The 16,714-nt window shown below is 36.8% G+C and overlaps 2 protein-coding genes across 2 annotated transcripts; one reads left to right on the forward strand and one right to left on the reverse strand.

Annotated features, from left to right (window-relative positions):
* The first annotated feature begins 358 nt into the window (after positions 1-358).
* mrpl4 (mitochondrial ribosomal protein L4) lies at positions 359-5,331 on the forward strand. The gene is made up of 9 exons (XM_005811291.3): positions 359-544; positions 1,445-1,526; positions 1,630-1,801; positions 1,884-1,935; positions 2,625-2,742; positions 2,908-3,014; positions 3,885-3,994; positions 4,081-4,154; positions 5,032-5,331. The coding sequence occupies exons 1-9, from the start codon at positions 497-499 to the stop codon at positions 5,175-5,177; spliced, it is 909 nt and encodes a 302-aa protein (XP_005811348.1). The 5' UTR covers positions 359-496; the 3' UTR covers positions 5,178-5,331.
* On the reverse strand, positions 5,223-16,200 carry hyls1 (HYLS1, centriolar and ciliogenesis associated). Its single transcript, XM_014473407.2, has 12 exons — positions 15,752-16,200; positions 14,833-14,952; positions 14,604-14,723; positions 14,447-14,520; positions 13,363-13,586; positions 13,108-13,163; positions 10,676-10,821; positions 10,047-10,086; positions 9,879-9,933; positions 8,527-8,608; positions 7,446-7,472; positions 5,223-5,429 (listed from the first exon to the last, which is right to left on the reverse strand). The coding sequence occupies exons 2-12, from the start codon at positions 14,930-14,932 to the stop codon at positions 5,298-5,300; spliced, it is 1,056 nt and encodes a 351-aa protein (XP_014328893.2). The 5' UTR covers positions 14,933-14,952; positions 15,752-16,200; the 3' UTR covers positions 5,223-5,297.
* Between the last annotated feature and the right edge of the window lie 514 nt (positions 16,201-16,714).

A 16,714-nucleotide genomic window follows, 5' to 3' on the forward strand; every position in this document is an offset into this window, starting at 1 on the left:
CAGCGTTTCAATATATTTGACTTTAAAATAATGTTCACAAAGTCCTACTTGTGCTATGAATAATTTTAAATAGTATAATTTGTGTTTTCCAGCAGATTTTGTGGTCTAATAGCACCCCCAGAAATATTTTTTCTTTTTTCTTTCTATTTCAACTTTATCAATAATTTTGTTTGTACATCTAACAATATTTTTATATCTAAATTTAAATCTTTATTTTTGTCTTCTGTATATTCTGAGTTTTGTACTTTGTATTCTTCTCGAATATAGCTTGTTATTGTATTATTTGTAAACAACGTTTATTCTAAAAAGGCTTTTTGTGAACTGCGCATGTCTGAACTTCCATAAACGTCATCAATATGCGCCTCTATCTCAGCTTACGGAAAAGGCTGTCACACGACCTTTCCTGCTGCCTCCCTTTATCATGTTTGTTGCTGTAGCTTGGAGTTTTTAAATGTAACAGGGATAAAAGTTTCTGTTCGTAGAAGAAGAAAAGAACATGCTTCGTTTCTCTTGTTTAGTTTTCAGCAGAGGAGCGGCTCGAAGGGTGAGTTATTCCCAGCTAGCGGTCTCCATGCTGCAGTCCGTCTGTTATTACCGTCATATGTAGTGAAAATGACAGAAAGATAACACCGTTAACCTGCTGTTAACCATGACAGAAAAGGTTTAGTCCGATTTAATTTTACATAAAGGACAAAAATGATATTAAGAGTCTTTTTATGCATTTTTAAGTGAATATCTGGTCTCTACAGCAGTCAGAAATCAGGGTCAGATAAAGTATCCTATTCAGCAGATTCATACTAAGGTAAAACAATATAAGGATAACAGACTTTAGAGTAAGAACAAACTTACAGCATAATAAAAATACTGTACAGTTACTAAAATGGCATGCTCAGATTCAAAGAACTCTACAGCTGGGTAGGGTAGTTTGAATAAATTTGTATAAGATGTGCATTGTTAGGCCTGTCAGAATAAATCAATTAATCACATGATAAATTAACACTATCTCCATAATTTCCATTTCCATGATTTATTTTTCTTTTTTCTCTCTTTCTACGAAAAAGATGGCAAAAGTCTTCGGTCTGGTCCTTTGGTCTCAAGTAGCTGCTTTTTTAAAAGACACTTTTGTTTACAGAGACTTTATAATTCATTTTATTAGTCATTTCTGTTGTTTTGTTTATTTATTTTTTATATTTAAAATGTCTTCCAGTTCCAGTGTTAAATGTTCATTAGAATTTAAAGATTATTGATTGAGAGTTTTCTTCCATTATTTTGTCATTACTATTATATGACTTGAAAATGGTTTTGAAAATAGCAATTTTCATGAAAGGTCTACTCATCTAGTATTCCTGCATTCAGCTGCAGCTAAAGTGTTTGATTACATTTTAAAACTTGTATTTCTCTTTATACCGTATTTCAGTATTTTTATTTATTTTTCTCTCCTCAGTTTGCCTCATCTTTCTCCAGTGAGACCGCTCTACCTCCAAACTTACGCCTTCCCTCTAATCTTGTGGATCCTGACAGATTAAGTAAGTCTAACATGGAGGTTCATTAAATGACTTTGATCTTCACAGCTGGTTAACACAAACATGTAAATTTTTCTCTCTTCACTTGTTTCGTTTATCCTTGCAGAGCGTCCTCCACCTCCAGAAGACTCCTCCCTTCCTCTAATCAGGAAGTGCGATGCGGCACTTCCTGCTCACCTGAGCCCCGTGCGGACGTGGGTGGACACTCTAGAGAGTAAGGACAGCGAACCGTTGGGTCTGACTGAACTCCACCCTGATGTCTTTGCAGTGACTCCAAGGTATGTAGAAACCTTTCATCATGCTGAATTAAGATTCTCAGACCACTGCAGGTTTAAACTGATCTTTGTTCTCTTAATACAGGCTTGATATTCTACATGCTGTTGAAACCTGGCAGAGAAATTACAAAAGAATTGTAAGTTAAATACAGTTGAAACCAGAAGTTTACCTACATCTTTCTTTCTCACTGTCAGTTAGAATTATCAAAATTATTTCCATGTGCTGAATGCTACAGTGTGTTATTAAACTGTATGATTAATTAGTTAATTATTCTAATTGGTTTAAAAATTTTAACCAAAAATCTGGGTTTCCTTATCTAAGGAGTAGCTGTCATAATATTACAAGTGTACAGTTGTACAACAATAAAGTTTAATTAATACAAGAATAATGTTTTAATATTACCAGAATAAAGTCATAATATTAGGGCAATGAAGTAGTAACTTTGAGAAATCCTGCACAAAAAATACCAGAAAATTAAAACAGTTGACAATCTTGTGAAGTTATACTATCAGTTTTACAGATAAAGAAGCAATAAATCTTTTCACACAACAGCATCAAATCATTGTCAGTAGGAGGATTTTGAACTTTTTGATTATGCCACTAATAATACTAATACTCTGTCGTACAACACAGAAGGGATGATTGAAATAAAATCCACTTTTTGAAAGCAAAAAGTGGATTTTAAAAGGTAATTTCTATTTTTTTTTTTTTTCAGAAAATGATCTATTTAAAAAACGTTTTTAGAGTTACTTTGTTTTTCTAAGTTTATTTTCTTGGCTGTGATGGAAACAACTAATAATCTGACATTATTTTAATGTTTCACAGAGTCATGCTAACACAAAGGTGAGGTCAGAGGTGCGAGGCGGAGGCAGGAAGCCATGGAAACAAAAAGGAAGCGGAAGAGCTCGCCATGGAAGCATCCGATCGCCGCTGTGGAGAGGAGGTAGCGTCATCTGCTGTTTAATTTAGTTTTTAAATAGATTCCCTCCACTTAAACTAAACTGTTGCACTTATAAAGATGGCTAACTTCTTTCCTGAGCCATAAATTCAGATGCAGCTTCCTTTACTGATGTGATCTAGAAGGATTCACATTGTTTTTTCCCCTCAGGTGGAGTTTCTCATGGGCCAAGAGGACCCAACAGTTACTATTACATGCTACCCATGAAAGTACGAGTTCAGGGGCTGAAAGTGGCACTAAGCTCCAAGATGGCTCAGGTAAATATGATATTCAGTTCAGTTGGGTATAGTACTGTCAGCTGTGGCATGGAAAATAATTAATGTCAGTAACTTATGTTAAAAATATGGAGTTTATTAATGCTAACCAGATCATGTGTGCAAACAGAGGATGATGGATTGTTCTTCAACAAGTACAACAAAGGATTCTGTTGGCAATAAATGTAGATTGTATTCAAGTTATTCTGGATTAAGTTGTTGCGTTACATTATTTAGTGGTGCTTCCTATTAGATTGCAGAGTAATAACTGTTTTTAAAAATAATTTAATCTTTTCTTTTATCGAGCAGTATGCAACACAAAAACAATCGCGGTGTCATTTGTTGTCTCCACACCTTAGCTAATGTGCTAATAGCTGAGCAAAATTTGCGTTTAGCACTTTTGCTAACTTTGAAAATAATAAAATAAATTCTGGATAAATTCTGAAGCGCTAATTGGCTCCCCTGTTTCTTAATCTTCCGGTTGAGAAAAGTTCGACAATCTATATTGAAATTTTTATCGACCGTTAATTCTTGAAGTAGTCATTCTCTTATTTTGAAGAGGGTGAAAAACCGTTTGCGCAGTAGTTCCGTTTCCTCTCCTAACATTTTCTCTCCCAATAATTTCGTTTCACACAAAATATTCCTTTATATTATAGAACTTGTAAATTATGTCAAAATGACGTTGTTGCTGAAGAGTTGTGTTAGACTTAAATTGTAGATATAATCTGAGTTTAGCGCTGTAGCATTAGCTTCGGCTAATTTCAGTGTTAGTTTATCAGTTTTGGGTTAGTGCAGCTACATTTTCAGTTAGTCTTGCCCATCACTTGTCTCCATAATAATTTTTTGATAACTCTGACCTCCTGTTTTCTGTAGCAATACCTCCACGTAGTGGACTCCCTGAACATTCCCACGCCAGACTCCCAGTACCTGCTGGAGCTGATCAGAAACAGACACTGGGGAGAGTCTGTGCTGCTGGTTGATGTGTGGGTATCTTACCTTACTGGTGTAAATCAGAGCAAATGAGCTTACATAAATGATCTATTCCAATTTATTCTATGGCTGCGTTTAGGTCTCAAGAGTTCCCTGAAAATATCCTCCAAGCTACAGCAAACCTAAAGACAGTAAACCTTATTCCAGCCATCGGTGAGTAAAGTACAACCTGTGCATTAGAGCCATTGCAGATAGAAAAGTAGTAAATAGCTGCCAAAAAACTCTGAAATTCTGGAAATATAAAAGATTTCTGAGTTTTAAATGTTGAAAATTTGACTTTTCTAACTCCAATGTCCAAGTTTTTTTTATATAAAATTTTCAAAATGTGCTAGAAAGAACCTCAGATTTTCTAGAAAACTTACAATTTCTGAAATTCAAAAGTTAAAATTTGTTAGAAAACACAATTAAAAAAAAAAATCTGTAATTTTCTAGAAAAGGTCTAAACACTAATTTCCAGATGTCTTTAGTTTTTTTCTAGCAGGTTTTCAGATTTTGAAACTCAATCTGAAATTTTATAAGTGTGAAAAGTTGAATATTTGACTTTTCAAACTCCAAATTGGAGATTTAGTTTCAGAAGTTGAAAACTTGCTTGAAAAAAAAAAATCTCAGAAATTTTCTGGGGAAAAAAAAAATCTAGCAATTGCTAGAAAGCTAAAATTTTTAAAATCTCAAATTATCTAGAAAACGCTTCAGAAATTTAGATTAATTTCAAAATTTCTTGGTTTTTTCTCTCAAGTTTTCAACTTTTGAAACTCAATCTCAGATTTTACAGAATAATGTTGAAAAGTTTAAATATTCTAGAAAAACTTTGGACATCTGAGATTTCCAAGATTCTTGGAATTCTTAAAAAAGCAGATTCAGAAACTCAAAATTGAGTTTTTTTTCTAGTGTGCTTCAAGTTTTTTCCTAGAAAATATTAATTTCAAAACGTTAGTTTTTAATCCCATATTTCCAACTCTTTTTTCTGAATGCTTTTTTCCCCTTTGGGTTGTTTTAATCGAACTGGATTAAATGTTGTTTTCCCCGTCAGGTCTGAACGTGCACAGCATGCTGAAACATGAAGCCGTCATCCTGACTCTGGACACGGTCAGGTTTCTGGAGGAGAAGCTCCTCTGGCACGACGAGCGTTACACGTTTCTTTACCCGTTCAAGCTACCGTACTCCGACTTCCCTTAGAACAACTGATCTGTGTCAAATTCACTGACAACAAGACTGTTTTTATTTGTTTATTCTGAATGTCACAATAAATAATTATACTTGTAAAAAGTACAAAAACAGTTTTGAAAATTGTGCAGCTTAAAACTGAGAATTAAACTTTTGTGGGAGGCGACGGTTTGCCAGATCGTTCCTGATCGTCCAGCGAAGCTCGGAGCGTTTCTTCTGCGTCGGCACCGTGTAGGTGTTGGGAACATAAACCCTTCGGGGCTTCTGCTCAAACACAATAAAGACAGCAGATTAGAGCGCCCTCCTCGTCACACCTGGGCAGGATGCTTTGATCGTTTCTTACAGAACAAGGTGTTCTATTAAGAGCAGGAAGTGGGAGGTGACGCATTGTTTAAACGCGAGATCTCATATTACTTAACACATTCCCAGCGACGTTACATCAGCTCTTAGAAATGTAGTTCAGATTTTTTTTTACCTCACTGTCTGAAGTTAAATTAGATCAAACTTCTTTTTTTAGGTTGGTCAGAATTACCAGGATTATTTACATGTGATAAATGCTACAATAATGAGAAAATATGTCAGATTTATCTATTAATGTCTTTAAAGTCAGAGGTTTTGCAATCTCTTTAAACAATGGTGATGTCCAGACTTTGGAGACATGTTTGAGTTAATTGGAGGCACAGCTGTGGATGTATTTTAAGGCCACACCTGAAACAAACTGCTTTCTGGTTTGACACGATTAGAAAGTCAAAACAAATCAGCTGAGACATCAGGAAGAGTCTGGATCACTCTGTGAAGGTGCTGCGTTCATCTGTTTCAAGGAATTATGCACAAGTATAGACGTGATGGGAACGTCCAATTATCAGGCCTTTTGGAAAGGAAACGGGTTCTGTGTCCAGAGATTAAAGGTTTTGGTCCAAAATCTGCAGATTAGCCCCAAAACAAAAGCTAGATACAATGTGAAGATTCTGATAAAGCTGGTCATCATCGCATCAATATTCAGTGAAATGTGTCCTGTACCAACATGGGCTGAAATGCTGCTCAGAGAAGAAGAAGCCATTTTAAAAATCTTCATTTTTGGAGACATGTGTTGTGGCCTGATGAAGCTAAAGTGGAAATGTTTGGACATGGTGACCATTTTTACAATTGGAGGAAAATTGAGGAAGCTTTTAACCATCCAAACTGAAGTACGGAGGTGGCACCATCATGTTATGGGACTGTTTTGCTGATTGTTTTCTTACAAATTTCTGACTTTTCAATAGAGAAAATATGGTTTCATCATAAATTGATGCAAATTTATGGCTTTTTGACTAAATATATTCAAGTTTTCACATAATTGTAAAATTAAACTCTAAATTTATTTCTCCATGATCACATTATTATAATTTTTTAATCCATAAAGCAGAGTTGTACGTGTCTCTGTGCATTTCCTTCCTCTGAATGAGGAGGAATGTGACTCAGCTAAAAAGTTTTAACTCCTGGCATTTCTGCCCAGAAGCAAAACTGGTTATTATGCAATCAGCAGAGGCTATGCTGCCCTCTTCTGGTCCAGATCTGACAGTGCATTCATAAATCATAAATCCCTGTAAACAGCTGCTACTACTGCTACACATTAAAAAAAAAAAGCAAAAACAATAAAAATTCAAACAAAAATCTTTCTGATGCACCAGCTTAACACTAGAACGTGATTTTGTTGCAGTCAACTCTCATTTGTTGATAAACTTCTTTATTTTGGTGAATAAAACAGTTTTGTCCTACATTTCTCTTTTGTATGTTTATCCGTAAAATCCTTGACTGCATCAAAACAAGCAACATTGTGTTAAATTTTTCATCCTAGAAGATTTAAAATAGGGATAATTTGAAGAAGGTTGGAAGAAGTCTGAATGTTACATTGTGATAAAAATACTTAAAACGTCTCAGTTTAAACACTGTATGCTCTCCTTAGACTACACTCTGAGTTGAATTTATGATTTATCCTTTCAATCATATTTATTAACTTCATAGTAAATTAATTTGCACATGTCCTGAAAATCTCCATGATGAAAACAAAAACCTCAACACAAATATGTTTTTTTTTTACAAAGTGAAAATAGTTTTGTTTTAAAGTGTGCATAAAAATCTGTCATGGAGTCAAACATGTTTCCCATTGGTGTGATATCTTAGCTGAACCACATAAATAATAAATTAAACTACAAAATGATCCGTGTAACTGACCAAAACTGTGAGGAAAACTAATTCTTTATGCTACAGGTTTCAGGACAAATAATGGCGAATACTTACCGGGAGAGGCTGGAATGAAAGTTTTTCCTGAAAAACAAACAAAAATATGAAGTAATTTAAGTTTGACATTTACCAGGTATTTCTAAATTTAACACTACTACTAATGCACCAATCCACCAATTTTTTTACTTCCAATACAATCCAAAACAAAAACAGGTCTGCATTGAAATAAAATGTTTCTTTTTTTTTTAAACAGACAACTAACTGAACTTAGTTGGCGCATTACTGCCACCTAGAGGTTGGTGAAAGAACCAACCAAAGAAACCTGGGATGCACCGATCCACTTCTGTCACACCGATGTTGTCGACCAATACCGATCCGACATAGAAGAACAGCGCTGAATTGAATACATTTTTTAAAAACAGACATAAATGTACTGAAGAACAAATTTATGTAATAACTCTGCACCAGTAGAGTAAATTTAAACACCAACAGCTTCACAAGCCTGGTCAAACATGTCAAAACAACTTTAATATTTTCACTGAGTGCAATTAGGAGTAAAACATCCAATGTAAAATAAATAATAAAGAGACTGACAAAAACTGTAAGATGTAAAAGTAAAACACAGCAAAAACTAAATATTATCATGTATTTCTGGTTTAGTTTCTAGTGAAAATATCTTAGTACACCTGAAATAAGACAAAACTAAATTATAAGAAACTTCTGCTAATAGAACTTGTTCCTTTTCATCAATAATATGGAATTATTGACTAAGAACGAGCTCCTATATCTAGCTGAAAAGTTACTTGTAAGTTTTGTCTAATGTCAAGTGTACTACAATGTTTGCACTAGAAAGTAAATTCTACAAAAAGCGTGACGTCTCAGAGGATAAATTAGACTCAATAGATCCGTTCAATTTAGAATTTGTTTTCCAATATCTGGACTGATACAGATGTTAATATCGGATCTGTGAATCTCCACTTAACACAAAGAAACATTAAATGTGTAATTTATACAAATACTTCCACATCTTTGAAAAACTAAATTGTACGAATGTGATATTGGTGCATTGTTCCAGTAAAGCAGTTAAACCAAACATTGCTCAATGAGGAGAGTTTGAAACACGGCCATGTTTCCGTACCTTAATCTCCCATCGGAGAGCTTTCCTGACGTTGTCTCCAGGCACCTGGAACGCGTCCCACATCTCCTTGTACTGGAAATACCTGCAGAGGCAAAAGTATCCACAGCAGCTGGCGTCAAACTAGAGCAGCAGACTCCAAAAGCAAACAGTCAAAGTGACAACGGATTTTTGAAGACCTTTATACCAAGGATGACGCCAATCAAAGACTGCAGTGTACACTACACAATTCAAGTCTGGTTTTATGTATTCATTGTCATATTTTCTGTCACATCTTTATAATTTCTAAAAATTATTTCCACAAGGTTTCGGAGTCCATTTGTGGGAATTTTCCACCGTTCTCCCAGTAGAGCATTTGTGAGGCCAGACACTGATGATGGATGAGAAAACCATTCGTGTCTTAATCAACCCCAAAGCTGTTAAATCAGGTTGAGGTCAGAATCTGTCCAGTTGAAACTAAAGAGACCAAAACTAAAATCTTCCTACGAAGCTGGGAGTGTGAAATTGTCCAAAATGTGTTAATATGTTCAAGAACCAAGAGTTCCCTTCAGTGGAGTTAAGTAGCCAAAACCCAGCTCCATAATCCTCCCCCACTGAATGGGAATCTGACCTTTTCTGCTGGACCTGGTGATTTAAAGGTGCAGTATCGTGTAAAATCAACTTTTTTGAGCTTTACATCATGTTATAATGTTATTTCCTCATCAAAAGCATTCCTGGAGTGTTGCCTTGATTCTTTCATGCGTGCTTGAGGAGTCCTTGAATCTCCATGGCAACCATTAAGCTGTGAAAAACACCTGGGTGGACCTAGCCCTGCCTTGAAGGACAAAGCTCCTCCTCCGAGTTGCAGTTTTCCAAGCTTCTACCCCAGAGCTTCTACCTCACAACTCCCCACCCAGCTCCTTCAAACTAGCCAGCGATGTGATGTTTCAGAAAGAGCATTTGTTCTTAAAGAGACAGTGACCCAATTTGAAGGCAATAAAATTCATTTTAAATCATATTTGATATTTATAGCATTTCTATAACAACTGAAGGTACCATAGTTACTTGATTATGCTATAAAATGGCACCATGTACCTGGAAAACATAATACAGACCCTTTTAGGCTTCGTACTGGTGCATGCCCAACAAAACCCATTTAAGGAAAATCTACATCTTGAGATCAGAAGCCTGTAATTATTTACTCTGCAGACTCTTCAAACTACATGCGGTTTTAGGAAAAATTAAGAGGTAGTTTTGCTTAATTTTAAACATTTAGCTCTTCATTTGACACAATAAAAAGAGTATTTTATTGTTTTCTTAGATTTGACCTAGATGTGGATAAATGTTTGTGCCTTGCAGAGATATTTCTAACTTACCTAGTCACTGGATCATTCTTCTTAAAGGCTCTTTGGCACATCACCGGGCGGATGACTGAAACACAAGTTATCAAAAAGTTTAAGTATTTTACAACAATGTATGGAAATAGAGAGATCTAGAACGATAAAGCTTAGCTGTGATCAGTTCCTTCATTGCTGGTTACTTACAAGATTTTGGTTTGGGCCGTACTTCCCGATCACTTTGAGTCTGAAGGTAAAAATGTCAAAAATCAGGCATTTTAACATTTAGAACTGCAGAACGTAACTTTTGTAAAAGTATGTTTTTTCCATATTTATTAAAACTGTCACCATGTTGTGACAGTTTAGAATGAGACAGATAATTTGTGAAAAAATAATCAACCTCCTCCAAATCCTACTTTTGATCTGCAGAAATGCTCCTGGTCAAAAAAACAACCAATCAGAGCCAGGAGGCGGGTCTTTGTGCTGTCAATCATCCTCCTGTAGGCTGCTCAATGTGGTAATGGTGGAAAAACAACTTATTGTTACATAAGAAACATTTATCAGCCATCATCGGTGGCTGTGCTAAATAGCCTTAGCATTCATGTGAACCAGCTGTAGAGAGTGATTGACAGCGCTAAGACCCTCCTCCTGGCTCTGATTGGTTCTTTCTGACTAAGCTGTGTATTTCTGTTGTTAGTACTGGGAGCACTGGGATAAGAGGAGCTTGATTTGTTTTCACAGATACCGTCACCAGTGATAAATACGCAAAAAACAATTTTTTAAATAAGACATACTGCAGCTTTAATAAATGTAACTATGAAAACTGCTTCACCCACCACGACGTCAATATACGATTTTAAGGCAGTGAAGTCGACAGCGTCGCTCTCTGAACCCTGGGAGTTGTTCTCATCTGCATCGTAATCTTTCCGATCTGAGATTAGATCAAGCTCAGCCATTCGCTCTTCTAAGCAGCTCGAAACATCTGACAGACAATGAACAAAATTACGCTTTGCTCTCAAATAGTAAAGCTCTGGTTTTGAAAGCATGAGCAGGAGGTTGTATTTGTATACAGAAGTGAAAAATGAAAAAGGATGACTGCAGTCTACAGATAATGTTTAGGGTTTTTTTAAACGTACAGACATCTTTTCATATGACCACCAGGTAAACTCTAGCCTGGCATTGTCTTATGCAAGCTAACTCGATTCTCATTTCCCTTCATTGCTGCGTCTGGGATTTCTCCCATTGACTTGGATTCTTCCGGTAGAACTTCAACCTAGCCAATCAACAAACACAAAAATAAATTTTGAACAATGATGTCAATTGTAGTTAGCCTGTAGTTTTAGGAATGGTGGTGGAGGAAGCGAACAAAGCCGTTCAGTCCGTGTTAGCTACGCTTCTAAATATTGAATTAACATGAACAGCCATTTTGTTTGGCTCTGCATTTCCCTCTTTGCAGTGGAGGACGGTTGTTCAGTTGGTTGTTCAGCACAGGCAGCTTCCAGTTAGCTTCACAGCGGCGAACTGGCGCGTTACAGTGTCAATCAACTTTAGAAATTGGGTAAATTTAAGAGTTTGTCAAAGTCCACACCTGGAGGAAGCAACCGTTTCTCAATAGTTGAGGGTTCAAACCCTCAGTATGAAGCAAAGCATAAAAAAGGGGTGTCCAAACTGCGGCTGCTTGTGGCCCTCTGGGGGATTTTGGGCGGTCCCCTGACCTGCAGCATAATTGGTTAAGGCAGACGGACACTTTTTCATCTGGATAAATAACATTAACAGATTCTCATTTATTAAAGTCTTTACATTCATAGCAATTTAGGAGCAACTGCAATCACAATTATTGATTGCTATTCCTCAAAAGCTAGTCTTACAGAGAGAGAAAAAATTTAAAAAATTAACCCCAAATAATAATAATAATAAAAAAAGAAAATCAACCCCAAAAATATAGAAACTATACTAATGCAATCTTGCAAGATTGGCACCAGCAGCCCTCATGATCCTGATGGGATAAGAGTGTAAGAAAAATGAATGGATGGATGAGTTAAAATAAGCTTTGATATCTTGCTGAAAAGCAACTTATTAGTTTTGTCTTATTTCAAATGAACAGCGATTTTTGCACTAGAAACTAAACCAAAAATACGTGGTAAGATTTTGTGGTTTTGTAAAGTAAATTTTTGTAGCAAAAAGTTTGGACAACATTTGTGCAGGTTTTTACCAGGCAAGATAAAATCCTTCATGGAGCTGAAGAACCTGACACCTTTGTTTCTTGAAGATTCGTCTTTAACATCAATCGCTGACACGCTTTCTGCCTTTTCCTCCAGATTGTGCAGCAGTTTCTCCTGTTTTTCTTCTTCGCCTCCATCTATCCCATCTTCTAAACCCTTCTTGTGAAACAAGAGCCTATCGTCTGCATCAGTGTGAAGATGCTGTTCCTTTGGTTCTGGCTCTACAGGTAGTTTCACGTCAACTACGTCATCGGACACAAACTCCACAGGCTCCCTTACATCCAGTCCATGCGTCGGTTCATTATCAAACTCAGTGAAGCTACTGAGCCGTGAGACTTCTTTATCGTCTCTGAACTCAGAAAGATCTTCTTGGCTGTTCTGAGTAAACCTGTTCACAGAATGATCGTCCCTCTGGTCTGCTTGGTTCTGCTCCTCCGCTCTGTATGTGCCATATCCAGAGGTCATTGGGCTTTCTGCTGCACCATCAGTAGTTTTCCCATCATCACTATAATCACTTTCCTCTTCCAGAGTCCCCTCATTAAACAACTGCGGGCTTTTTAACTGCGGGTGTTCCTCCCCTGAACTCTCTGGAGGTGAATCCTCTGGATCGTTGACGGGTCTCATAATTTCCACGTCCTCCTCCTTGTCTTCCGCCTCTCCGTCCGACCAGAAAGAGGAGTAAAGGGAATCCTTCTCGTCATCGCTCTCTCTGTCCCACTGATCATTATACATTTTGTACATGGCGGCAGCACGCTTGGCTGAGGTGTGTGGGGTGAAGGATCAACAGAGGCAGGAGGTTGGAGGAAGGAGCTAAGAGGATTAGCTGAAATCCAGAGACCTTACACGCCTCTTCTCACAGCTGAAACAGCCCCAGCTGCTGGAGACTATTTGGTAGTATCTCTTGATTTGTTTATATTGATTTGTTAACCGATATTTACTCTACTTTGTGACTGTTTTAATCAAATAAAAATAAATTCACGGAAAACACATCAAAGTTTGTGGTTGAAGGTGGATGAATACTGGGTATATAAATTGGTCTACATTACCCGAGTCATCTGTGTAAATCGATTCAGAACAGATGAAAGACTTTCCTTTCCGTTTTCTGAGAATAAAAAGTAAAAACAATGACATCAGAAATCACATGGTCAGTGTTTCTGTAAAACCTCTGCAAACACCTAAGTGGTATAAATTATATTGATTATAATTTACATTTGATTAAAAATGTACATTTCAGGGTTTCCCCCACATCTAAAAAATGCAAATAAGTTGGAAAGTTTGAGCTTTCCTCAGCTTAAACCCACCTTAAAACCTTTCTCTTTATTAATCGCCTCTGCTGGTGGTCTGAACAGGAAGTGTAGCTGTCAGACAGCAGAGAGTCCAGGGTGTCTTCGGTATCTGGCTCCTCCTGTAGCCTCTTAGGAGCATCAGCTGAGAAATGCAGCCTCGGACCCACAGACAGTGCAGCGTACGAGTCGCCACAGCTAAGTGACCATCCACTGTGTTCGCTCTTCTGTGTATTGGACAGCTGTGCATTTTCAAAATTGAACAAGTCAACCAAATAATGTTAACTAGAGTGTTTTCTTGGCAGGAAAAAGCAATTACAAATCAATACATTTATAGTTTTTCTTGAGATCTTATTTGTAAAAATAGTATGGATGGATCAAAACATTCTTGAGAGACTGGAGGACTATTTTGGTTAGGGGTGCACCGACTGTTTTCTGGCTGATCAGCAATTACCGATCTTTAAAAATACTTGACCTGCCAATTCCGATTTTGACCGATACCAATTTTCTTTTTGTCTGAAATGTTGCTCAATAATGCGAAAAAGTTGCTGAGTTGGTAGCAGTGGGATGACAATTGTTAACTGCAAACATGCAGACAAGACCTGGTGGGCCGGTCAATCAGTCAAACATCTCTTACAGCAGAGCAGAAGAGGACAGAGGCTGATTTTTAGACCTTTACTGAGGTAGATAAGATCGGGGAATAAGATTGGGTTCACATAAATGCACTGGTCAATTACCGATCTCCCAAAATTAAGGAAATGAGGGCCAATAAATTGGCTGACCGATAAATGGGTGCACCCCTAATTTGGTACTGGTGACTATTTATTATTGAACGATAAACAAGCCTCCAGTCACTACGTGGCTGGAGGGCAAAAACTAATCAACAGGCTGCCTTTTCAACCCAGTAGAAGAAGTAGCTAAGCCTACGCAGGCACACCAGTGTAGAGAGCTGACGGAGGAGGAGAGATGAATAAGTTTGTGATAGTGAAAAGAAAAAATGGCGGAGGTGACAGATGTAAGTAAAGCAAGTGATGGTAGCCAGCAACTACAAAGAACAGTGAAAAAATACAACTACATCTGGGTGTAGCTTCATATTATTTACCGTTGAGTCACGGCCCGTTTTTTCTTCATGTAGAAAAAATCCATCCCCTGATTTGTAATTGTATGACAGGTTGACTGTGGGGAAGTAAAGCAAAAATTAAGGAAAACTCCGTTACCAGCATCATGATTAGGTGGGTTTAAATAACTGTGCCGCTCACCTTTTTCTTTAGTATAAGCAGGAAGACTTGACAGAGATGCTGCTGCCTGAGCGTGTATGCTTATAGGTGTGGGAGAGGCCAGGTTTTTCCACTGCCCATGGCGTATCAGTTCATCAAGATCTGACAGGATGCATACAAGAAAAATAAAAGATTTGTTTTCTTGTTCAGCATATAAATATCTACAACTTCAAAATCTTCCAAGCAGAGACATATGGCTCATGAAGATGACCTTGCTTAAACTCCAGCAGCCTGTGTTTTGGTATGGTCTTATAGCCAAGTATAGCCAGTTGCTGTTGAATTTCTTCTTCTGAGAAGTCCATGTTGTCCATAATGTTGTCAATTTTATGTTCTTGAGAGAGAAAGTAAACACACAAAAGCCTAATATTAAATGTTGTTATTTATTTGTACATCTGCACCAGAAATTGTACATAACTTCATATTTTCTGCCTATCTAATGGTATCATTTTTAAATATTAAATCAGATGTTTTGAATCACTTAATCAGTGCTTACGCAGCCTTTTTACAAAATACTCTTTATTATTGAGTAATTGCTTAAATGGCTACTAACCTGTGTAAAATTATGTTGAAGTAGTTTTACTCTTGAGTACTCTACCCATCTCGTCCTATAACAGTTTCCTTTTAAGCTCAAGCCATATTTATTGGGTTTATATAGCCCATATTTCAGCCACACTTCTAATGTCAGGGTTAAACAAAGTGCTTTTTATATACGGAGGGTAAAGAAAGACACACAAAGTATGCTACCGTTAGCTTAGCACAAGTTAAGGTGATGTACAAGCAACTACAGTACGCCCTAATGGACATATGGAAACACCTCATGCCTAAAATTCATACACACTTTAGGATTGTTGCTTATTATCAATATTTTAAAGAATGTATGTTTCAAAAATAGCATTAAATGTATGGTTAAAATATAAAGTGTAATCTGAAAACAAGAAGTATTACCGTAACAAAGATTAAATGTCAGACCGAGCGCTGTGTGTAGTTTTTCAAGAAGACTAACGTAATTTATCATTTATGCCATTTTTGTTTTGATTTAGCCTTTTAAGTTATTGGTCGGCGACAAGTAGATTTACTATAACATAGGCTGATGCCATTGTGTTGTTGAAAATAAATAAAAATTGACCTACCTCCGCGAAAATTTGTTTAAAAATTCGACACCATAAAAAGTAAGACAGCGGTTAACTGAAAAATAAAACAACCTTCGGCATAATGGTCGCTTGTGTGTAAAAATCAAGCTCTTTGACAAGGTTGCTGCCTAAAAACTCAGCAACATTAGCTAATAAACGGTGCCGTTTAAAAGCGTACACACACAAGCACCAGGACAACAGCCGTTAACGAGCTTTGAAAATAACGCCATCTTCTTCTTCCTCGTCCTCTCTAATGCTTTTCGGTAACTACCGCCACCCACCGGTCAAGAGCCTGTAAGATCGCACCAGATTTTACTTGTTCGGGCATACTGTTGAGATACTAGAGCGTACTGATTGCCTAAAATGTTCTTGTGACAAATTCCTTAATCTCCTAACTGATACTAGCACTTTTGATGAGTTGGGCGCCTAACTCTGTTTTTTCTCCATTTTGAAGCCTCGGCAGACCCCGTTCTCTGCCGCTCCCTCCTCCGCAGCTCGGAGGTTCACTTAGGGACCGTCAACAAATTTCCGAACCAAACTGAGAAGCAAAAGTAAATAGATGTCTTACCTTGTGACCATCCGACACAAAAATGCTAATTCGTGTTATTACATGAGGCATACTCATTCTATTTAATGTAAAGTAACTTAAAATATTAAAAATAATTTTCATATTAAAAAATATTTATTTTCTTCATTGACTTCTCAAAATCAATGTGAAATTATTTTTACTAAATTGGATAGATGAGGCACATTCATTATTCCATCTTAGGTTTATTCTATATTTTATAGGTAATTTTATATTTTAAAAAATATGTTTTTTCTTCAATAGCATACAAGTCACGTGACCTATTGATTTAAAATCAATGTGAACTTACTCTACTACTCTGGCCAGATGAGGTACAGTTATTTTTTATTCCATTTTAGGTCTTTTAAAAAATATCTTACAGGTAATTTTATATGTAG

Source organism: Xiphophorus maculatus, chromosome 5 (assembly GCF_002775205.1).
Source record: "Xiphophorus maculatus strain JP 163 A chromosome 5, X_maculatus-5.0-male, whole genome shotgun sequence".
Classification (NCBI taxonomy): domain Eukaryota; kingdom Metazoa; phylum Chordata; class Actinopteri; order Cyprinodontiformes; family Poeciliidae; genus Xiphophorus; species Xiphophorus maculatus.